This window comes from Mytilus galloprovincialis, chromosome 2 (assembly GCF_965363235.1).
Source record: "Mytilus galloprovincialis chromosome 2, xbMytGall1.hap1.1, whole genome shotgun sequence".
In the NCBI taxonomy this organism is placed as follows: Eukaryota; Metazoa; Mollusca; class Bivalvia; order Mytilida; family Mytilidae; genus Mytilus; species Mytilus galloprovincialis.
Window position 1 is genome coordinate 67,679,324 of NC_134839.1, and position 25,940 is coordinate 67,705,263.

The following is a 25,940-nucleotide window of genomic DNA, read 5'->3' on the forward strand; positions in this document are numbered from 1 at the left end:
TGAATAGGTCGTATGAATAATTAATTTTCCTGCAATTGGGTGTCCTACAGATATCGCTATGCTGTATCTGTATACTATACAGATATCGCTTTAAAGCTCCGCCCACTGCCGGACTGAGTATTGTTTGAACCTGTGTGACCTCAGAATGTGTATTCCAGTTGCATTCCAATGACGATGACAATTGTCGATTTCAAAAACTTGAATGTGTATGATTGTGTTACAAAATCAACCATGTCAATTTCAGCATGCATGTTCAGTGAATGTCAAGTCTGAAGCGTAGGACAAATTTGACAATGTTTTGTTATTTGTTTTTACTGTTGAAATTAGTTGTTATGTTAAAATAGATAATTATTCACCTTGAGCGATGTATTATTGATGACCATTCGAGATTCTTTTTTGCGAACCCGTCTTCAGCGTAACGTGTGATTTTGATATTACTACGCGGGCCTCAAGGGATTACAAATCGAAAATAACTGCTAAAATGTTAGTTTTTGTGTCTTTCAAAACACAAACAATATACAGAATTAATTGCAAGATAAAGACAATAACTGTTTAGTGTATTTAAATATCAGCTGTATTTGTACTCGGCTCGAAACAGGTGTAGTAGCTCGCTAAAAGCTCGCATACACCTTGTTTCCTAGCCTCGTACAAATACAGCTGATATTTAAAGACACTTAACAGTTATTGTCTATATAATTTCGGCAATTTCTATTTTATATCCATGAGGAAATGTGATATCATGTCAGTGACTGTATATGACATAGAAAATAAGAAATATATGGTAAACGCATTTTGACTGTCCAAATAGAACGAGTGCAGTATAAATATGTATATACCATCAATTTGCAGAGGTTATGTAACTGCTGAGAAGTATTAAGTTGGCGATTCGAAATTCTAAATTATCACGGTTGCTTTTGAATTTTCGGGAAGATTGAAAGTATTATCATTTCATTGCATACAATGAAATCATCATCTGTGTTAGAGATATCGTTTCTTATTCAGTTATAAAATGTATTGGAATTCTAAATGTAACCAATATTAAACGATTGTTGACCAATGCAACAATCCCATTATCACGGTGGGTAAGGTTGTCCTGCGAGAAAACGTTCTGTGCTGGTGATTCGGTCCTGACGGGTGCAGGTGATCATTGAAAAAATGTAAACAAAGACGAAAATGATGATTTTTGACGGTTTCTCTCATAAAAAATGGAAGGAAACAGTTGAGATTTTCAATTTTGTTTCTTATGGGTTCATAAGCAAACCATTAAAACATTGACCCTCTAAATTGTTTCAGTAAACGTAACACAAAAGTGCTCATTTTCAGAAAATCTAGAACTGGAAAAATAAAACAAAATTGCTCATGAAGTCTATACTCAAATCCAAAAGACAAAATTATTTTGTGAAAAACCCGTTCAATTTAAGAAAATTTTGCATTTTCTCAGTTTATGTATGTCCTGATACTGTGCTGGTGGGTCCTGTCATTGTGCTGGTGGGTCCTGATACGGTGCTGGTGATTTTGGGTAAAAAGTTTGTCATATTTGAAACAAATGTTTCAAAATCAATAAAATTTGGCTGATAATTGTATTCAATCGGATCTGTGACTCCTATTTTTACTTTAGTGCATCCATTTGGCTGTTTTATAAGCGTTTTTAAATAATAGTAACTTATATTACACAAATGAGCAACATCTTCCGTCCAATAGCAGATGAAAATGTATCTAATTAGAATAGTTTTATTCAAGATATCAAAAGTGTTTGAATTGATGATTCTTTACATAATATGTTAACTTAAACAGTTTTAAAAGTGCTTAAAGTAAAGCGACATTTATAAGAGGGGGGTTTATTCAGTTAAATATGCGTTCCACACACCGCTCCCAACTCCATCAAACCAACCCCTCCTCCTTTCCTCAATCATTGGTACAGTGGTGTAACAACACAATAATTTATCACATAAAACAATAACATTAAGACACAAATTATTGAACAACGCATACTCGCAGCTGCTGAAAGCTAGTTCAAAGCCGCATTTTCAACTAATACTGGTAGATAAACCAAATTCTCTTAGATAAAAATCTCAATCGTACCGATTATAAAGTTCATGTTTTAATGTTTGATAAAGCAGAACTTTGAAAGTGTGCAATGAATCTTGTGCTCACAACAGTTATTTCATCACTATGTATAAATCAGACATCTTAATAGAGAAGATACCGAGAAGTATTTTACAGTTCATGATCATGAAGGGGTAGAGATTGCATGGAAGTTAAACTAGGATAAGAAAAAAAAATATAGTATGTTCTTGCGAAAGACTTTAAAAAGTCTTTGCATTAAATTCTAAACAGCTTCTTATTGTCGTAAATTGTTAAATTATCAACAAAATCTCAATAACTTGTTGGAACAAACAGAACAAAGGTGACCTATAAATGTAGTTGTTAATTTCTGTGTCATGTTGGTCTCTTGTGGAGAGTTATCTCATTGGCAATCATAAGCACATCTTCTTTTTTTATATTTAAATAAATTTTTTATTGAGTTTGATTTACTTTTAAGCTTCAACCCTGGTGAGCCATCATGTTAATTGTCGGTATGCTGTTGCACCTATCGCACGTAAATTTTCATATTTCCATCTTTTTTTCTGATTTATTTTACCAAATTCATACGTGACCAATTGACAGGATTATTATCCTAGTAACCGGTGTTGCCCATGTATATATTGAATACAAGTTAAAAAAAATAAACAATACTATACTTATGTGTGTGTAAATTTGTTTAGGTAAAAACAAAACTACAAAAACTTAGAAAACAAGAGAGATTTTTTTTTTAATGTCATGATTATCTGTCGATTTCTAGAGCTATGCTTAGTATTAACTTCAGATGACATCTAGGGACTTCACATACTGGTGACCATGCTGTCTTTCATAATTATATTCATATACATATATAAACTGAGACTACTATAACACAAAGATTGATCACTATCAATTTATCGGATAATGTGAGTCTCCTTATAGTTAGATACGTTATTTTAACCTAGTTTCGTATTTAACATATATGAATAAACAAACTAAAGAGGTGGAAACTGGTACTTTTGCATTTTTAATTATTTATTGCAACAAGAATATTTGTGCTGAATGGAAACTGTGTTGGTCAAAATTTCATATTGGTTATAAATGTTGTTGTACCAAGTTTCGTTATCTGATATGAATTTTCTGAGAAGTACAAGGTAGATAGGCATTTTTTTGTTATTACGGACGCCAAGTCAATACATGTAGCTCACACCGCTCCTCGCCACAGGTGAGCTTATAGCGAAACGGGTTGGTAACTAGTTTTTTCAAATCAGTTTTGTAAAATGTGTAGATTTGTATTGTTACAGCGGATGACAGTGAGGGCATTCCGGTGTATTGATATCGCCTAGATTTCCATTACGTAACTTTCGTTTTGGGTTTTTAACCGATCTATGAACATGATGAATACAGAGATATCATCAACATTCCTTATCGCTTGTTATAAATCCATTTCTTTAATGAATACTCATCGAATACTTTTTAAATAAGATAAATATTAATAACATTAAAATGTTTTGTTATATGTATATACATATAAAAAAAAAACAGTAATATCTATGCACACGCATGGGGAGGAATATCTCAAAAACGTTTGCAATCTCAATGAACGTTAACTCTGCATGGATGATTAAACATATTTTGCGGGAAAATATGAATGCCTACTCAAATCCATTCTATTATAAAAATCAAATTATTTCAGTAGAGTGTCCTATATGCACTTGTACTGCACTATTATTTATATAGTAGAAGAGAATGATATACAAATACATGAACATTATATATACATGTAGCTGTAATAAACAAGTATAAATATGATAAATAACAATAAACCAGAGTATACGGAGTTGCATCACTACAATATAACAGTCATTACGTTGAGGTTGAATTCCCTGTCAGTAATTTATTATCAACGCACGAATTTGTCCCAGAAAAAGAAATTATATCTGTAAACAAACCTTACTTTCATGTATAGAGATGTGATTTTTTTTTCTGAGACAAGTCTTTATCATTATATCCATCGGACAGCTGTCATCCGATGTTCAGTACATCAGTACTTTGATTTTCAACTGTTATGGCTTTTAAAAGTTAAATGTAGATGTATAATTTAGGGTTTTTTTTTGCATCTTATATACTTTTATAATTATCACTCAATTGGTAGTATGAAGCTATGAGATATTTTAAGTTTTGAAATTAAAAGCATTTAACAAAACCGATTTCTGTATGTGCAAACAAGTATAAATTCAACTGAAAAAAAAGTACACGAAAAGATAAAATATTGATTTTAATTTGCATATCTGACCCGCCTTTCCCATCCAGCAACAGCTCTTTTTTTATTTTTTATTTTTTTTTGGGGGGGTGGAGTAAAAATGGGCAATCATTTTATAGCATTCTACTTCCAAGGCGTGTTTGAGTTGATTGTTTTGTCCTGAAAACACATAAATAAAAAAAAAACAAATGTTTGATATATCTGGCTTTAGTTTCGATTTAAAAAAAAATATATACAAAGGTTACATGTTAATGTTATAGTACTAAGAATTCACTGTATCAGCAAATGAAATAAATGCGTGAAGTGAAATACCTCAGTAACGAGTCATTACTACAGAGAAGGTGTGTTTGGAACACAAAACTTACAAGCCTCGTGATATTACCAATATTTAAATAAGTATTTCTAGTCAGGCATTTTTTTCCGGTCACTCGTTTTTCACTCAATTTCAATTAAAATTAAGGCATATTTTTATTTTTATTCATGAAATATATTTAAATATAGAAAAGTAGGACACATCATTCATCCCCCCCCCTTTAATTCTTTATCAAAAATCTTTGACAACAGACTTTCTTTTGAAATTATAAAATGCAAAACTTAAAAAATCTTATTTCTGTTAGTGTTATCTAGGTTATATCGTCTTTATTCTCTGACAAATTCAGACCTCCCTCTTACTACCCCCCCTCCAAAAATAACCCCTAAAAAACGTAAAAAAAACCGCAATACTATATTAGACTAGTCATCCTTTTAGTCAGCACTAACTTGTTTATAAAGAAATCTGAATGTAGCTGCTGAAGACACATGATTCTAACGCACAGAAACAAGGCTGAGTTTCATTTGGTTGAATAAAAGTATCTACAGTATCATACATGTACAAATTTGTCAGAGAAACACTATTCAGAATGTTTAGATTACACTGAATTCATTATCCAAACTCATCTAAGAAGTGTTCAGGCTCACCTGAGTCTGATTGTTTGCTTTGATCAACTTGGTTTGTTTTTGATTCGTACAAAACATGTTAAATCCCCAAGCATTTTAGCGCCCGGTCCAAGTCAGGCGACGCTTGGATTTGTAAGTCTGTTTTGTTTATAATTTCAATACATTAAAATGTTGATAACCGATAACAGCTGTTTAAATCATTTTAAATGAGAAAAACAGAAAACAGTCAATTCAAAAATCATGGGTTCTTTTTTTTCATAATTGTAGTAAACAGATTCACAATAATGTCAATTTTAAGAAAACAGATAACAGCTAATTAGTCAATTACAGTTAAGCATCAATGATCTTGAATATTTGCCACTTTTGACTAAAATATAAGGGCGTTTTTTCAATAAAAACGTATTTTCTTGTCCCAGCCACTTTAAAAAAATGTGTTTGATCTATGCTAGTAATATTTGTGCAGTCAGTACATTGAATTACCTTTTAACGTTTTTAAGCAAAGCGGAAACAGTTAAACTTTAGAGGGATTGATAAGATATTGACTCCTGAATGGTCCAAAACAACCAAAATGGCATGTCCCTAGACCGCCTGTTCAACATTAATACTCTAAAATATCGTAAAAAAATGAAGAAATAAATGTTATTTTTACTTTACATAAGTTCTTTAATAATTCAAAAGTATGTTCAGAGCCAACATATTTTAATAAACAGCTTTCAATATAGGATTTTTAATTTCAGAAGGTGTGTCCCTCACAAAATGTCCACTACGAAACGAAGTCATTAAAATTTGCCAATAAACAGTTTTATAAAATCAATGTAATTTTTGTTTGCAAGAGATATAAACATTAGGGTCTTACAAAAGAAGTGATGCTTTTATAACGGCAATTAAATTGTTGGTAAGAAAAATTGAGCACATCAAATGGACCAGAGTGATACCGTATTTTTGTTAATGTCCACTACGAAACGGGTCAAATCTCCTTCAGTATCTGGTTTTAAAATTATAAAAAAAAAATATCAGTGTACAGTTTAATAAATGGTTTGATGAATACGATCAGTCTTCTTACTATTGCAATATGGGGGAAAAATAAAACATGCGAATATGTCCCCTACGATACGGTCCCCTACGAAACAAGTATGGGAGAAAAACGTTTCGTAGTGGACACTACCACTACCATGCAGTCTTTTTTTAATCTTTTTTCAATTATATTCGTGCAAAACAAATAACAAGGGTAAGTTTCATGTAATTTTAATTATGTTTTTATTAACATATAATAGGGTTGATGTCCACTACGAAACGCATCAATGTCCACTACGTAACATGAGTTGTACCTTCATATGTGAAGTACTGTCTAATCTTTATCGATAAAAATGGTTTTCCAATTCAGAAAAAATGAGATTTTTCTAGTATTTAAAGTAAACAAACTGGAATGTCTATAGGAAACATTTAAAATTGCAAAAAAATATGTGTGTTTAGAAGAAGTTTCGCGTAGGGGACAAAAGTCCCCTATGAAACAGTACACAAATTATGAAAATAATATCATTTTAAAGAATATCTAAGATTGCACTTTTTGTTTACAAAAAGGTCTATAATAGAGGTATTCAAAATAACTCTTGAAATTAGATTTTAGACAAGTTGATTTTCCGGTTTTTTTTAGGTCTGAAAGTTACGCTTTTATTGAAAAAACGCCCATAAAGGCACAGAACCAGGACATGGGAGCACAGAACCAGGACCGTTTTTCTTGTCATCAGCACCGCGTCAGGACAATTTCGTTTAACGAACTTGCACGACTTTTGCAATAAAATATTGTTGTAATATACTTTGTATGGTACTTATGACGTATCAGAGAAAAATTAAGCAACAAAGTAGTCGTTTTATTGTCGTTCTGATACAATGTAAACAAACCCACCAGCACAGAATCGGGACCCACCAGCACCCGTCAGGACCGAATCACCAGCACAGAACGTTCTCTCGCAGGACAACCTTACCCACCGTGATTATGGTTTATTTCAATATCCATATTTAATTTTCATTCTACTTTTATCTCATAATGATTCTTCGTATCACTTTGAATATGCATATGTAATAGATAGATGTTGTCAGTGTGGTTTCAAATGTTACATTAGCTAAGCGTTTTTCAATAAATGTTGTTAATCTTAGTCGCTAAATTTAGCTGCCCTTATGCTTTCGGTATATTTTCGGTTTAAATTTAGAAAAAGGAAGGCACCTTTTTAGGACTTTTGTGTCTATTGTGTTTAGCATGAACCAGGCATGCCTCACTTAGATATACACTTTTTGAGTAAACATTGAAATAGTCATAATCATACAAATTGCATACTTACAAATAGTATCTTTTTCTCGTGTGTTTATATAATAATACACATATCAGTGTGTCAAGGTTAAGATTAATCTAAAAATAAACAATAATAAGGTTATTTTTTACCTGCAAAATCATGTATGGAATTGTTCTGTTCTTTTATGTTCTTTGGTGTCAGGTTTATTAATGGATTGATATTGCCAATCTTATCAGTTTCTATTCAAATGTTCACATTTAAACCGTACTGCTTTTGTATTTCAGTCTGCCATCTTCTGTACTTACAATATTATTGATATGAAATTTACTCAACTACGTACTCTATTGGTTTTGTCGATAACATTATGTTTTCCACCTTTTTAAATAAATGTCAGGTTCATTTTGACATGTTTGAAGTAAAAACAAATGTTTACTTGATCATTTTGATAGCCTTAATAATCTACACAAAAATGTTCTAGTCTGTATTTATAATGCTCGGTATAATGTAAATGGAAACTGCCGAAACTAAGTCTATTCATTTGGTCTTTAAACGTTTTTGATTCGAGCGGCATTATGGTCATTGGTCAGTCATTTTTTTATGAAACGCGCGTCTGACGGTCTGTCGTACAAAAATTTAATCCTGGGATCTATAATGAGTTTATTTACAAACACAGGGTCGATGCCATTGCTGGTGGAGGTTTCTTTCTGATGGTTTCACTAACCCAGCAGAAATCACTTCAGTGTTGATATGAAATAGCATTGATATGGTCATAATTATGAATCAGCTACAAAGCCTTTCGGAATTTTGGGTTCCATTGATCTTAAACATCTTACTTTATTTGGCCTTTGAAACATTTTTGAATCGAGTGTAACTGATGAGTCTTTTAGACAAAACGAGCGTCTGCCGTACAAAATGTTATTCCTTGTATCTATGGTGAATTATGTATCCGTTAATTATTGAAAAAAATAAAACATAAATTGTAACTTTGTTATTGCAACAAGCAGTCTGAATATCAGTGGTAACTGCAAAAACATCAGTTATTTTATCAGTAAAATATACAGAAACTTTAAAAAAGTATATTTTCAAAGTTTTGCTCTTCATACTGTCTTTAAAAAAAAAAAAAAAAAAAAAAAAGTTACCAGTCAGAACTTTTGTGTTGGCATGAAGTGTCATTGGTATGTTTTCTACTGTTTATAAAATTTTGAAATGTTTGAAATACTAAGGATATTCCATCCTCAGACATTGCATTGCAAAAATTACAAAAAATCTTAACTTTTTTTCAAGTAGTCACTGAACCATGAAAATGAGGTCAAGGACATTGGACATGTGACTGTGAGAAACTTCGTAACATGAGGCATCTATATACAAAGTATGAAGCATCCAGGCCTTCCACCTTATAAAATATAAAGCTTTAAAGAAGTTAGCTAACGCTGCCACCGCAGACGGATCACTATCCCTATGTTGAGCTTTCTGCGACAAAAGTCGCAGGCTCGACAAAAATGTTGATAGGACCTGTTCATCCGACATGATACATATATTGCTGTCCCCTAAGACTAAGCCCAAGACAATATCGTTTTGATGTTTAAATCTTATTGCATAAAATCTGCTTGATAAAGGAATTAAGAAACTCAACATATACTCCAAAAACAATTACGAAAGAGAAAATCCTGAAAAATAATAGGTATGTTTTATATTACTCGGGAATTTCAGCCTAAGGTAAAGAAATAGTTGTTCCTTCACTTTATTCTATACCTTAATTAAATAGGTACCCTTACAAACTAAGTTGTATAGATGGGTCTTTCAACTACTCCACAAACCACTTTATAAACTATTAACATAAATTTTAAATCAGAGGTAGACTTCAGTTATTGTGAAACTACCTAATCTAGGGGCGAACAAACAATCTACGTGTCTTTTCTCTTTTTTCAACTTTTGTTTTGCTTTCATAAATATTCCTCATTTGATGATTACAGACAAATTAAAGGAATTGGTGCTTACTTGTTACATCAAAAAAGAATGTAGATAGATATTTTGTAACCAGATGCTCCGCAGGGCGCAGCTATATACGACCGCAGAGGTTGAACCCTGAACAGTTGGGGCAAGTATGGACACAACATTTAAGCTGAATTCAGCTCTAAATTTGGATTGTGATTAAATAGTTGACACAGAATAGGTTTCTGACACAGAATGAATGTGGTCTAATGAACTTAAAATATTTTTTTTGCCTTTGAGCAATTCACTATGCTGTTGAATATTAATCCTCTCAAAAAAATGTTTCAAGAAATTTTCTTTTTATTTATGAAATCTGAAATGAGAAAAATTTAACCCCCCCCCCCCCCATTTTTTTTCACATCCCCCTTTCCCTTTTTCCAAAACTGATCTCAATTCAAATTCCTAATGGAGTTTGCACCAATAACTACTCATTTAAATACATCATAAAATATCAAAATGTAAAATAAAGTGCTTGTTATCACTGAATGGTAAAGATTGTTTTAATTTATCAGTTGGTAGTAAAAGTGAATATACATTGTATATTGTATAAAACAATGATTTAAGTTGATTCAACTACTATTCTGGACAAAGAAAGATAACTCCAATTGAAAATTTCTTGCTATTGCACAATATTGTGCAATAGACAACTTTCGAGTTCGATGCATTTCCGTCAAAAACTCTGGTTTTAGTGAACGTCATTTGTGCGTTTAGGGGCGTCGTCACTTCCATTCCAATGTTGAGCGAGTGGTTGGAAAACTATAATTCTATATTGTACAAATTATGTGGCAAATAGAATTCTCAAAATTGACAATCAGCATTGCTGTCATTAGGGAATTGTCATTAAGTACCTACAGAACAACCATTATTTCTAGTTTATCCTGCACAATGACGATCACTACTTAAGACGCTTGATGAACGTAAATAGTGCAGGGATACAGGCGACCCCCTCTATCTGGTAAATGACGTCATAAAGGCGCGTATAATTGACGAGTTTTTTTCCGGTGACGGATGAACTCGAAAGTGGTCTATTAGATATTTCTTGCTATTGCCCAAAACTGTGCAATTGAAAATATTTGTTATTGCACAATACTGTGCAATTGAAGATTTCTTGCTATTGCGCAATACTGTGCAATTGAAAATTGCTTGCTATTGCACAATACTGTGCAATTGAAGATTTCTTGCTATTGCTGAATACTTAATATAATAATTTTGGATCCTGATTTGAACCAACTTGAAAACTTGGCCCATAATCAAAAATCTAAGTATATGTTTAGATTCGGCATATCAAAAAAGCCCAAGAATTCAATTTTTGTTAAAATCAAACTTAGTTTAATTTTGGACCCTTTGGACTTTAATGTAGACCAATTTGAAAACGGGACCAAAAATTAAGAATCTACATACACAGTTAGATTTGGCATATCAAAGAACCCCAATTATTCAATTTTTGATGAATCAAACAAAGTTTAATTTTGGACCCCGATTTGGACCAACTTGAAAACTGGGCCAATAATAAATCAAAGCGCTGTAAGCGCTGAAGGCAGTTAACCAAAAACCCAAAACCAAGGCAAACGTTATTATGAAAACTGTGGCAATGTTGCTTCAACATTAAACATTCATATATAGTACATTAATGAATTAATTATTAATTTATATGTTATCAAGGTTTCAAAAGCAACGCATATATCAATGCATATTTATTATGGTACAAGTTTGCAATGATTGCATTTGTTCTACTTGGTAGTTAACGTTGGTTTTAGTTGACTGCTAGTAGTACAAGTTGACTTAGTACGAACATGTAATAGTATGAATGGACTGGTTTCCCTGGAAAGAAAACTGAGTTTGTGTTCTATAGTACAAAAGTTATGAGACACGAATCAGACAAATCTTCACTACTACAGTGATCAAAGGTGAGGTCTGGCTGACCTGCCGAAAGTAAATGTAAATGATTTGTTATTGTGTCCCATACATGAATATTTATGGTTAAGGGGTGGGGATCTCGATGGTTTTCAAGTTCTCAAATAGGAAGGGTAAGGTGACCCTTGGGACTTCCCGGGCCTACATTTCATTTGATTTGTAATAGTGTCCCATACATGAATATATATGGTTAAGGGGTGGGGATCTCATCGGTTTCCAAGTTCCCAAACAGGAGGGGTAGAATGACCCCAGGGACTCCCCTATATTTCATTCAATTAGTTATATTGGCCCAAACATTAATATATATTGTTTCGGTGTGGGGATCTCAACCGTTTCCAAGTTCTCAAACAGGAGAGGTGGGGTGACCACAGGGACTTCCCCTATATTTCATTTGCCATGATTTGTTATATTGTCCCATACATAAGTATTAAAGTTTTATGGTTGAGGATCTTGACCATTTCCAAGTTCTAAAACAGAAGGATGTACGGTGACCCCAGGGACTCCCCTATATTTCATTTGAATTGTTATATTGTCCAATACATGAATATATATGGTTGAGGGGTGGGGATCTCAACGGTTTTCAAATTCTCAAACAGGAGGGGGTGGGGTGACCCAAGGGACTCCCCTATATTTCATCTGATTTGTTATTTTGTCCTATACATGAATATATATGGCTTAGGGGTGGGGATCTCGACCGTTTTAAAATTCTAAAACAGGAGGAGTGGGGTGACACCCAGCGACTCTCCCTATATTTCATTTGATTGTTCATATTGTTCATATTGTCATAAACATGAATATATATGGTTAAGGGGTGGGGATATCGACCGTTTCCAAGTTCTCAAACTAGAGGGGGTGTGTGACTCCAGGGACTCCCCTTATATTTTATTCGATTTATTATATTGTCCTACACTTGAATATATGGTTCAGGGGTGGGGATCTGGACGTTTCCAAGTTATCAAACAGGAGGGGGTAGTGTGGCCTAAAGGTCGTCACCTATATATCATATGATTTGCTTACATTTAGGTATTATATAATATAGTTGTATTATTTGTGAAAGTAAAGCTGAGACTACTATAACCTGTGTGTTATAGAAAGTAAGAAACTTCCAGCTACTTTAATTGACCCTTCAAAATTGAGAAAAAATACCCCTTCAAAATTGCAGTAATATGTTTACACTTTAGAAGCATCTCACATGCATTATCATCATTTATCACTGATAAAGAAAATTTATACTGTGACCATGAACATATATATTGTTAGATATACTGTTCCCAGCTGTCACATTTTATTGGATTTTGACATTAAAATTTTTCAAAACGCAATTTTGAGTGTCTGTATAAAATATTTTCTGCTTTTTCTTTCTTTTACATATGTTTTGGTTTTCAATTCTAGTGTTTATATTCATTTACCATGCATAGATGTATTTTGTCACCTGCCTGGATTTTTTTGTAGATCGCCAAAACCCGAAATTACCCTTATCCGCTTCCGGAATCGGATTCGATATTGTACATTTTATCTTCACGGCAGCCATTGTTATTGTGTTTACTATGTTGATTTTGTCAATCAGATACGATTTTACTCGAATTTACACATTATTTGTTGGCGATTTTCCGTATAAAGTCTATAGAGCTAGCGGTTGAACAAAATGAACATCGTTGTCATGAATTATGATGAAAATAAGTTTTTAGATCGTTTATTTGGAGACTTTAGTGAAAAGGTTTGCAAAGTTATTTCTTATTTTCTTTCAATTGGAAGGTGACTCCGTCGGGCGTACATTTTTGTAGCTTGAAACCAAGTCAAATTTCCGCGTGCAAAAGTGGAAGGTCGCGGACCTCGGATCATTGCTAATTTCAACCCTGCCTCAAAATTGAAAAGATACGAAATTTTCGTCTTCTAATTTGAAATTGCCGCCAACAGCATGAACAGTTGAACTTATAAATAGACTACTGACGTAGTTATACTACGTATTGATGACACACCATATTCCTACGAGTTTTGCCATTTGGGAAATCTAAACTACTTTTCTTTAGAGATTTTCGGCGATTAAATATTTCATACAATTGTTCTTTGACATCTTAGCCAAAAGCACAGGTCATAATAAACTACACAAGGATTCTTAATGAGGACTACTTCCTACGTGCAACTTCAAAACTTTTGGATAAATCGACGATAATTTAAGGTTTTTCTGGTCATATTTTTTGTAATCCAGAATAAAAAGTATTAAAAACGTGTTCAATTAGTTATATATAACATAGTAGCCAGCTAGAAAATAACAATGACAAGTATTTCAGCATTTATTGGGTAGAACACAAATCTGGGGTGCTCGCATAATGCAGCTTAACTGCATAAAAATCTAAGTACATTTTTAGATTCAGCATATCAAAGAACCCCAAGGATGTAATTTTTGTTAAAATCAAACTAAGTTTAATTTTGGACCCTTTGGACCTTAATGTAGACCAATTTGAAAACGGGACCAAAAATTAAGAATCTACATACACAGTTAGATTTGGCATATCAAAGAACCCCAATTATTCAATTTTTGATTAAATCAAACATAGTTCAATTTTGGACCCTTTGGGCCCCTTATTCCTAAACTGGTAAAATCAAACCCAACCTTCCTTTTATGGTCATAAACCTTGTGTTTAAATTTCATAGATTTCTATTTACTTATACTAAAGTTATGGTGCGAAAACCAAGAATAATGCTTATTTGGGCCCCTTTTTGGCCCCTAATTCCCAAACTGTTGGGACCAAAACTCCCAAAATCATTCGCAACCTTCCTTTTGTGGTCATAAACCTTGTGTTTAAGTTTCATTGATTTCTATTTACTTATACTAAAGTTATTGTACGAAAACCAAGAATAATGCTTATTTGGGCCCTTTTTTGGCCCCTAACTCCTAAACTGTTGGAACCAAAACTCCCAAAATCATTCGCAACCTTTCTTTTGTGGTCATAAACCTTGTGTCAAAATTTCATAGATTTCAATTTACTTAAACTAAAGTTACATGTATAGTGCGAAAACCAAGAAAATGCTTATTTGGGCCCTTTTTGGCCCCTAATTCCTAAAATATTGGGACCAAAACTCCCAAAATCAATCCCAACCTTCCTTTTGTGGTCATAAACCTTGTGTTAAAATTTCATAGATTTCTATTCACTTTTACTAAAGTTAGAGTGCGAAAACTAAAAGTATTCGTACAACGACGACGACGCCAACGTGATAGCAATATACGACGAAAAATTAAAATTTTTGCAGTCGTATAAAAAGCAACTCTGATTCAACAATAAACTCTTTAAAACATGTTGTCCAGATGCTTGATTTCTTGATTGAAAACATATCTGTTACAATTGGAGGACAAGTTTTTCATCAATCAATCCCATGCGAATAAACTGTCATACTCTTCTTGTTGATTTTCAGCCAAGGTGGCCAAGTTTGTTGCCTAACAAAAAGAAACTAGGTGCTCCACAGGGCGCAGCTTTATACGACCGCAGAGGTCGAACCCTGAACAGTTGGGGCAAGTATGGACAAAACATTCAAGCGTGATACAGCTCTGAATTTGGATTGTGATCAAATTTTTGACATTACATGGGGTTTTTTTTACACAAAACAAATGTCAAGATTTTACAAATCAATTAAAGATTTCTTCTTCAAACTTTTTAAATCTAAAATTAAATAGTTGACACAGCATAGGTTTCTGACACAGAATGAATGTGGTCTAATGAACTTAAAAGTTTTTTTTTTGCCTTTGAGCAATTCACTATGCTGTTGAATATTAATCCTCTCAAAAAAATGTTTGAAGAAATTTTCTTTTTATTTATGAAATCTGAAATGAGAAAAATTTAAACCCCCCCCTTTTTTTCACATCCCCGTTTCCCTTTTTCCAAAACTGATATCAATTCAAATTTCTAATGGAGTTTGCAACAATAACTACTCTTTTAAATACATCATAAAATATTAAAATGTAAAATAAAGTGCTTGTTATCACTGAATGGTAAAGATTGGTTGGTAGTAAAAGTGAATATACATTGTTTATTGTATAAAACAATAAAAAAAACTTCATCAGCAACATTTTATATTGGCAAATTTCCAATGAAGTTATTTACATAAAGTTATTGGCAAATAAAAATAGAAAATGACATCATAGTCATGTCTGGCAAATGTCTGGCAAATGTCCAACATACATTATCTAAACACTATTTTAGATAAGATAAGGAAAAAAAAGCTTCATCAGCAACATTTTATATTGGCAAATTTCCAATGAAGTTATTTACATAAAGTTATTGGCAAATAAAAATAGAAAATGACATCATAGTCATGTCTGGCAAATTTCCAACATATATTATCAACTACTATTCTATACAAAGAAAGATAACTCCAATTGAAAATTAATTGCTATTGCACAATATTGTGCTATTAGATATTTCTTGCTATTGGGCAATACTGTGCAATTGAAATTTCTTGCTATTGCACAATACTTGATATGGAATCCTGATTTGGACCAACTTGAAAACTGGGCCCATAATCAATCAAAGCCTTAAAGGCTGTAAAAGCAATTGCTGCCATGTTAATGTTTGGGGACTTTTATTTTTCATCCACATATATACAAGAATTAAACCTGACATGAGTGTTGTCTAGTTAAAAGTAAGAAGGTTTTAACTTTATATAAATAAAAGACTTTAGCAGAAAGTCATTTTTAATATGTTTTATATTTCACAAGGAGACAACACGTTTACCAGGCTAAAGTTGGGGTCAAATATACATGTGCTGAAACATATAACTCAAAAAGAAATCATCATGGATTATCCCCTGGTAGTGTTTGTAACTTCCTTGGCAATAATTTCCTTTATTGATTTAAATTTAACAATTTTCATTATTAATTTATATTTAACCATTAACACAAATGATTAAGTTAAAACATTTCAACTTTCCAGACGCAAATGTTAAAAAACGGGAAAGAAATAAAATATCTTACAAGACATAAACATGTAAAGAATAAATGTATATTTCAGCTTAATAAAAATATTTTCATAATGTTACTGTCATCATTTTTAAAACTAAGTTCCAAACATTATTGCTCAGTTGATATGTGTCCTTCTGATGCGGTACGAGCACAGGCACTTGTTTCTATCCATAGGAAGGTCGATTATCCATATAAATAGTTTTATGTGGATAGTCGACCTTCTTATGGATAGAAACAAGTGCATGTGGGTACGAGATAACTACAATTCTCATGCAATCCCGAAAAGGGGGGGTCATCACAGACAAACATGACATTAAATCGTTATCACTGAACTAGTATATATATTGTATAGGGGCCAGCTGAAGGACGCCTCTGGGTGCGGGAATTTTTCGCTGCATTGAAGACCTGTTGGTGACCTTAATTCTGCTGTTGTATGTTTTTCTATGGTCGGGTTGTTGTCTCTTTGACAAATTCCCCATTTCCATTCTCAATTTTATTATACGAACAAGAACAAACAGCTCTACGTTGCTTTGATATTTATCAATTTTCAGGAAACATTGCGAAAAATGATCTTCAATATTTCGAAAACATGTGAAATAAAATTGCTAACACGGTGGACCGTCGAGTGTCAACAAACGTAGTACACTTGTTCACTGAAAAGACGAGGATAATGGTTTCATCTGACATTTGTTATGCAAACCCAGTTTTGATCATGATATTTAAAAAGACGTACTTTTTTTCAATCTATGTATTAATAAACTAGAAAATTCCAAATTGTAAATATCTCTTCATCTGGACCGACTTGGCATCTACTACGTTTGGACGGGTCCATTTCATTAGTAAGGTGATCGATAAATATTACGGAGTTTTGACAGAAAAGGAAAACGAACTTATTGTTATGTGTTTTGAACAAGGGTTTCGTTCCGCTAAATTATTTGCGCAAATAAAGTTTGTCTATTTTTAGATTACAGGTAATAATTTGACATTACGCATTAACCTGTGTAGTGATTTTGATTTTACGATAAATGTATGAATGAACGATAATTTTATGAATGAACAAGAGCACCTGACCTCTTAAAGAAACACAAATTAAACATAAAAAACCGTATTTATTAGGAGATAATTCAGTTAAATTTTCAATACTAAATCAACAACTGAAATGAATCCATATTTTGTTGAAACATCGTACGAACGGCGGAAAACGGAATCGCATTTATAAAAATGTACTTTTTTTCACTCGGACTTCTATGATATTTGATAGTCAAACGGTTGACCCTTTAAATACAAAAATACATCTACAAGAACATATTCTGAAACTTCTTAAATCCACTAACTTTTTTTTAAAGTTTCAAGCTATGTATTGCATTAGAAAACATACATAGGTGTTAAAGAATGACTGACCAGGAGCCTGTTTAACAAAATACTATGGCTTGATCTGGGCAGAGTCTCTGATCTGGGTCACAAAGATGGCCATACGCGACGGCATAAAAGCAATTGCTTTAAAAATCAAAGTACATATTTAGATAAAGCATATCAAATAAGCCCAAGAATTTAATTTTTGTTAAAATCAAACTTAGTTTAATTTTGGACCCTTTGGACCTTAATGTAGACCAATTTGAAAACTGGACCAAAAATTAAGAATCTACATACACAGTTAGATTTGGCATATCAAAGAACCCATTTATTCAATTTTTGATGAAATCAAACAAAGTTTAATTTTGGACCCCCATTTGGACCAACTTGAAAACTAGGCCAATAATTAAAAATCTAAGTACATTTTTAAATTCAGCATATCAAAGAACCCCAAGGATTCAATTTTTGTTAAATTCAAACTAAGTTTAATTTTGGACCCTTTGGACCTTAATGTAGACCAATTTGAAAACGGGACCAAAAATTAAGAATCTACATACATAGTTAGATTCGGCATATCAAAGAACCCCAATTATTCAATTTTTGATGAAATCACACAAAGTTCAATTTTGGACCCTTTGCGCCCCTTATTCCTAAACTGTTAGGACCAAAACTCCCAAAATCAAACCCAACCTTCCTTTTATGGTCATAAACCTTGTGTTTAAATTTCATAGATTTCTATTTACTTATACTAAAGTTATGGTGCAAAAACCAAAAATAATGCTTATTTGGGCCCCTTTTTGGCCCCTAATTCATAAACTGTTGTGACCTCAACTCCAAAAATCAATCCCAACCTTCCTTTTGTGGTCATAAACCTTGTGTTAAAATTTCATTGATTTCTATTTACTTATACTAAAGTTATTGTGCGAAAACCAAGAATAATGCTTATTTGGGCCCTTTTTTGGCCCTTAATTCCTAAACTGTTGGAACCAAAACTCCCAAAATCAATCCCAACCTTCCTTTTGTGGTCATAAACCTTGTGTCAAAATTTCATAGATTTCTATTCACTTAAACTAAAGTTATAGTGCGAAAACCAAGAAAATGCTTATTTGGGCCCTTTTTGGCCCCTAATTCCTAAAATGTTGGGACCAAAACTCCCAAAATCAATCCCAACCTTCCTTTTGTGGTCATAAACCTTGTATTAAAATTTCATTGATTTCTATTCACTTTTACTTAAGTTAGAGTGCGAAAACTAAAAGTATTCGGACGACGACGACGACGCAGACGACGACGCCAACGTGATAGCAATATACGACCAAAAAATTAAAATTTTTGCGGTCGTATAAAAAATAAATGCTTTAAACAAGATAACCTAAGGATCTTTTACCCTCAGTTTGGTCAAAATTGGTTAAGTAATTTCAGAAGAGAAATTGTTTGAAAAGCTCACAATAGTCAAAAACAAACAACAGAAAGCAACAGAATACAAGGGCAAGGCGAGGCAAAAAAAGACATTTTTGAATGGAATTTGGTCATGATAAATTTATTAATATCTGGCAATATGACAGCTAACTTCTTAATATCATATAAATAAAGTGGAAGGAATATTAATATCACAGTTAAAATAACAACAACTATCAGATCTCTGACCTACATACAAATAGTTATCTAGTATATACACATCATTTCACTAACTCCTGTTTCACAATTTAATCGTTTTTCAGTTAGGCCATGTAAAATTGGACAAACATGAATATGGCTATTTCATCCAAGCAATAAATAATCTATAATACAAATTTTAGCACAATTTATTTCATAAAAATTTTAAAACCCATATTGTTGTCCATGAATAAATTTACATGATTTATGATTACAATGAAATTACCATTATTTCAGGAATCTCAAATTGATCATTATCAACATTTTGAAAGAATATGTTTCATTGGAATTTAAATAGCTTACAGTTATCCTATTGTAAAAAATTTCATAGAATAATTAAAAATGAATACTTTTGAATGGGTATACTGCAATGTTGAAAATATTACCAATCCTAAATGGAAACTACTTTGTTTAAAATTCTAGAGGTATTTCACCATGTGTTATTTATAGAACACAATTTCTTTTTGTAACCTACTGTTGTAACCTTCCAATTACTCAAAAGTTTAAAAAGTAGAAATCTAAAAACAAAGAGAGAAAATTCAAATTAATGTTTTTAAATTTAAACAAGACTGATTGATTGTAATTTTTAAGATTTTCCCAATAAAGCAATGAATATAAACACATTCCAAGAAGCATAATGACAAAAATAGTAAATGATGACCCTTATTAACTAATCAGATAAAGATATTAATTAAGTAGAATTATAGAAATGGTTTATTAATTCAATGCCAATTGTACAAGATGATTTCTCCATGGTGAGAAGTCAACAACACCATCTGCCTCTTTTTTCTAGAATTACAAAGCTACCTATAAATACTACTGAGAAAAAATGTATATGTATCATTAATGTGGATCTTTGATAATGTAAAATTTATAAATGTGGATTAAGCTGTAATTGAAGATTTCCATACAAAAATAAAAATTCAAATCTTTTCATTAGTTTCCTCCTGATGAAATTTTCAAACTAATGAAAACAAAGTTTTAATTGGAAAATTTACAGTAATTTTACTTATACATAATTCACAAAATATATTTGTAATTGTTATAATTAATATCTGAGACATTTTCCTAACTAAACAGTACACATGAGACTCATTCTTTCACACATATTGTACAAAAACACTTATATTGATACACTTAATGCAGTACTTAATCAGTCCTATTTAGTTTTCCTTTTGATAGTGTATCAAGATCAGGAATGAAACAAGTAAACTAGACATATATATATAAAATCAAGGAAATTTTCAGTGCAAATTTTCTTTCACATCTTCAAATGGAGGAAATTCTGTAAATGTTAATAGGCGAAAACACCAACAAGTGTTGGTAACTACTAAAACATGCACTGTCCCTGCATTAGGATATTCTAGCATATGGAAATAAACCTCATGTATACCCACTAAACAATTTGTCATGGTACTAAAGTGTACAGGGAAAATGAAACAGCATTATTTAGGGTAAAATTGCATAAAACAATGTGTCATGGTATTAAAATGTACAAGAAAATGCAACCGTGTCAAAAGATCAAATGCAATTTCATATATTGCTTCTACCTATGTTTTTTCTATCGTTCTCATATTTATACATTAACATCATATTGATACTTTTCTGTACATTTAAAATTTCTCAAGATAATTCTCTTTTTATCTACATGTACTAGTTTATTTTTAAAGAAATTTCTTCGATCATGTCATGTTTTTACCATTAAAATCTTATTTCACTTTGTAAAAGCAAAATTCATTCTTATTCAGACTGGTAAAATAATCACATTATAAAAGCATGTTTTGTATAAAATGAGCATTTGTCATTAAAAATTATCAAAAACCTTGTTTTTTAAATGTACAATTATAAGTTTCAAACACATTATCTTCCCAATAAATAAATATATTTATAGAGCAAAATCATGTAAAAAAATCAATGATCCCTGATGTGGTTAAATATACAAATATGCATAAAGATCATGTTTTCTCAAAAATAAGTATAATCATCAACTACAATACACTAAACATCCAAACTAAGGGTACAGTTGATTGAACAAAGCATGTGCAAACTTTTGTGTTTATATTTACATTAGCTATAATAATATAAATTATAAATAATCTCTATACTAATCACAACACAAAAACTGATTTAAGCCCTCTTTCTTTCATCCAAAATGAGCATTTAAAACAAGTCCAGTCAGTCATAAGGTTCACCTTGTATTGTAAAACAGTTGAAAACTATTTAAAAAAAATCATTAATATAAGAAGATTTTGAGGCAGGAATGCAAATTGTTTGAAAAGATGTTCAGCTTATTATTACAACTTATTTTTGAAAGCACAGGATATCTTTTATTGATCTAAAATTTCCTTACAAGGGGAAATAACTCTAGTAACTTGATGTTTTTTCCTATTTGTATTTTAACCACAAAAAAAGCTGTGACCTCATTTCTTATTTCTTGAACTAATTTTTAAGAGCTAAGTATACTTTATTTTAAAACTCTATAATTTGGTCTTCTTTTTATCATCCACATAATAATGCCTCTTCCCGGTATAATTCTAACGAAAATCTGTCAATTTATGCCCATACACCATACAACCTTAAAACACAAGAATATAAATAAAAGCTCTGAAGTTCTAAACCATCATTCATATGAATAGTGCCTAAATACAAAACGTATCACAATTCAAAATACATTAACACACACATCCTGATATTCATGCATATTTTTAAAATGAGGAAATTCTTTTCTGACTGAGGTATTAATATTATAAACTTTTTTACAATTATCTTATTAAAACCTACAAAAGTATGTGTACACATACGATTGCCACTGAAAAACTGTTGTGTTTCTGTTACCAGTATATAATAAACTGCCATTATGGTTGTTTCATAGCATTTGTTGCAAAGTATTTCAAATTACAACACATTAAATTGCAACTAAATGTTTGAATACAATTTTACACTCAAGAACATGCTGATGTTATACCATTACTATTGTTGAAATAAGGGGTTGGAGAGGATGTCAAACATTTAAAACAATTATATATAGGCAGATTACTTAGGCCACACCAATTTAATTTCTTGTTCTACGGAGTTTTGGACTCCAAAATTTGGGGCGAGCGAGCGAATTGAAAATTTTAATAAAAAAATATTTAATTTGCAAATTTTTGAGGCGAAGCTTGAAAAGTAAAGGGGAGCGATTATATTTTTTTTTTGTAAACATAAAATTGTAGGTTTTGACAATAATAAAACTTGATTTATCAATGTTTATCACTTGTACTTTTACATTTCTTTAATTTCTGAAGTATTTTTTCCCTGTTCACCAAGAAATAATTAAATCTGGTCTATGTACAAATGAAGTATGTGTGACTGACAATGAGACAATTCTCCATCCAAGTCATAATCAGTTTGGGGACAACCCCTTTATGTTATAAATATCCCTTTTACATGTTTTATGAGGGATCAATATAAGTTATAATATATTTGTTTGTACAAAAGGGGCTCATATTTTCTCAAAGAACAATATATCTATCTAGTATTAAATGGTCAAAACATGTCCAAGAATTTTGTAATATTATTTCTGGACTTTAACCGTGTTAAATTAACACATTTACTTTTTTTAAAACAGTTTAATATTATTCAAAAAAAATAAGTGAAAAAAGTTGTTTAAAATATGATGTAACTCTCCTTTTTTTGAGTACAAAATTCTTAGTTTTCAAAGGTTTTGTATAGAAGAACTATAGTACAAATCCTTGGTATTTCTATTTTCTTTGCTACATCAGTAAAATGACCCCTCGTCTGAGGGAGGGTTGTTCACAACCTGATAATAACAAACACAGGTCAAAGTACGGCCTTTTACACAGGGCTTTGATACAGACCAAACAGCAAGCTATAAAGGACCCCAAAATTATTAGCTTTCACAATTCGAACAGGAAAACAAACGATCTAATTTATATATCCAAACGGGAAAATACCAATGAACAACATCAACAAACCATAACTGCCGAACGACAGGCCCCTGAATCAATCAGGACAGGTGCATAAACATGAAGCGGCTAAGAATAGTTTTGTTTCGCCAGCATACAATATAATTGCAGTTGAAGGCAAATCCTTCAGAAGTTCTCTGTACTTTATTCTAACAACGAACATTTTTTGATAGGGAAGATAAGTAAGGGGGAAAGAACCCAATTTTTTGTTCTTTACAGGTCTTTCCGTGGTTATAAATTTATTTCGGAGCACTCCCTCTTTGGATAAATAGGTTTCATGCTGAAAAAAATATTCTCACAGATATTTACACAGTGTGGTGGGGTGCTTTTATGTTTAAAATCGTTATATACAGGTTAGACTGTGATTTTAAAAACAAATGTTGATATCTTTTTATAATATTTACAACAAAAAAACGGTGCGGGAAATGGACATGATTACATTTCCGGATGCGGGAAGCGGGAATATAAAAAAAATAAAAAAAATCTGTTTTGAAAAAAATAGGTGCGGGCGGGTCCATCGAACAAGGAATCAAATTGGTGTGGCCTTATGACTAAAATTAACATTTTTCAACAAAACACAATGGAAATTAAAAGATTCTCTTAAGATACTTATTACTAAGCATAACACAGATTGATTTTTTACTGTTATGGATGACAACCGTCTACAAGACTGTTATGAGAAGGTTGGTAGGGAAGGTATAATTAATATAAAAAGAAACACAACAGTTAATGTAACTGATAGTTCAACTATAAAAATTCTCATTGTTTTATATTAGAGGTAAAGTGTGCTAAGAACAGTATTTCATGATACAAGAACTTTACACATATGCATTTATAAATGTTCAATGATTTTCATATTACATTGTAAAAAATATATATTAACAAAAAAAAGACAAGTAAAAATGTCTATTCCATTACCTATAAATTCAATTATGAAAGGTCATTTGAGGTTAATAAAGAATTAGAAAGATGTTGGTAAACAGAATGTTTAATACAAACAAATCAGTCTGAACATTTTTTGTACATAAAACTTAAACCAACTTTCATTTGATACATGTACAAAAAATAACAGAAAATTTCAGTCTCCTATAAATTTGAACTTCTTTAATGCCATGGTTTACAATAAATAATATATCTTTGGCTATCGTTTTACTTCATCTGATTTACCACTGTTTCGACTGGCTGCACGTTCATCAATTGTTGACAGTTTCTTCTCCAGTTTTTTAACCTCTGTTGTTTCACTAACTTCCCCTGTATTATTATTTGTAATTGGTTGTTGAATTTTGTCATCACTTGTGCTCTTGTCTGTGATTGGTTGAACAGAGTTCTTCATATGTTTCTTTTTCTTATGTTTTGATTGGTTGTCAACATCACCATTTTGTAATGGTTGTTCATATTGCACTTGTTTGGTACTCTGTTGATCATGATTGTTCTTCAGTTTCTTATCACCATCTTCTGTCTTAAAATGTACCTCTGGAAATACAAATAAAATAAATAAATTGTCTTAAAATAAACCTCTGGAAATACAAATAAAACAAATAAATAAATTGACTCAACTATCAAGTTAAACCTTTGTTCAGATGATACATGAGCCATGCATTAACTTTCACTTTATCTTTCCTTTTTTTACCAGTTAATTAAGCAACCATATTTGAAATTTGTATGGATATTTTGTGAGTATCGTGGTTAGCTATTTGGTACATTTACAAAACATAGATGATTTATTGTTCTGCATTGTTAAATCTACCCATAGTTAAATATATAACTTTTCTGATAACTTTAATCAAAGCGCTTGTGAGCACTGAAGGGTAAAGATCGCTTTCATTTTATAATTTTGTGAGTTTTAAAGTATTTAGTTAGGTAAATTATAAAATTGAGTTGGAGTTATCTTCCATTATTCCTTGATTTATAGTTCATACACCATTACTTCAGTATCTTTTAACCATTTCTATAAGTATTTTCTTAAGCTTGCAGGATTGTTAACAAATATACTGCAAATCTTTGGTAATGATAAAGCTCTAAATGTAAATCATAGCTTTAGACAAGTCTTCATTAGATGTTGTCATCAAAAGTTTGAGTAAACAATTTGAATAGAACAAGGATGATAAATTTCACATTGACATACAAGTAAAAAAGATCCTTTATTCTGTGACGAGGCACATATAAACAAACTCTTAAGCAATGTTTACTTGGTGTTTGAGAAAATCTTTAAGTTGGCAAAAATTTAATTTAAGGCTGATAAATAAGTGTGGCATATAAAATAGATCTTGTTTAAATCCCTGCAATAAAATACTTGTTTACTCTAGAATATATAACCTCATACATTTTGTTTACAAATAATAAAAAATAAAAACTCTTGTTGTATATGATACAGAAATAGACGTGTCCAGAACAATCACCCCTACTTTACAGTAAAATTGAAAACTAAAGAAGCTCAAATGGAACATAAACTTGTTTATTAAATATAAAGTTAACATGATACATTTTTCAAATGTTATAAACATCAGCTCAAAATCTACAGACATTATAGGGAAAAAAAGTTCAGACATTGCATT

General features: G+C 31.5%; 1 protein-coding gene across 1 annotated transcript in view; it reads right to left on the minus strand.

Moving 5' to 3' along the window:
• Positions 1 to 19,275: 19,275 nt before the first annotated feature.
• LOC143064195 (uncharacterized) overlaps positions 19,276 to 25,940 on the minus strand; it is a 28,306-nt gene continuing 21,641 nt past the window's right edge. Inside the window, exon 4 of the mRNA XM_076236846.1 lies at positions 19,276 to 24,858. Within this exon, the coding sequence (XP_076092961.1) occupies positions 24,527 to 24,858 (332 nt within the window). The 3' untranslated portion in view covers positions 19,276 to 24,526. The remainder of the gene's footprint in view (positions 24,859 to 25,940) is intronic.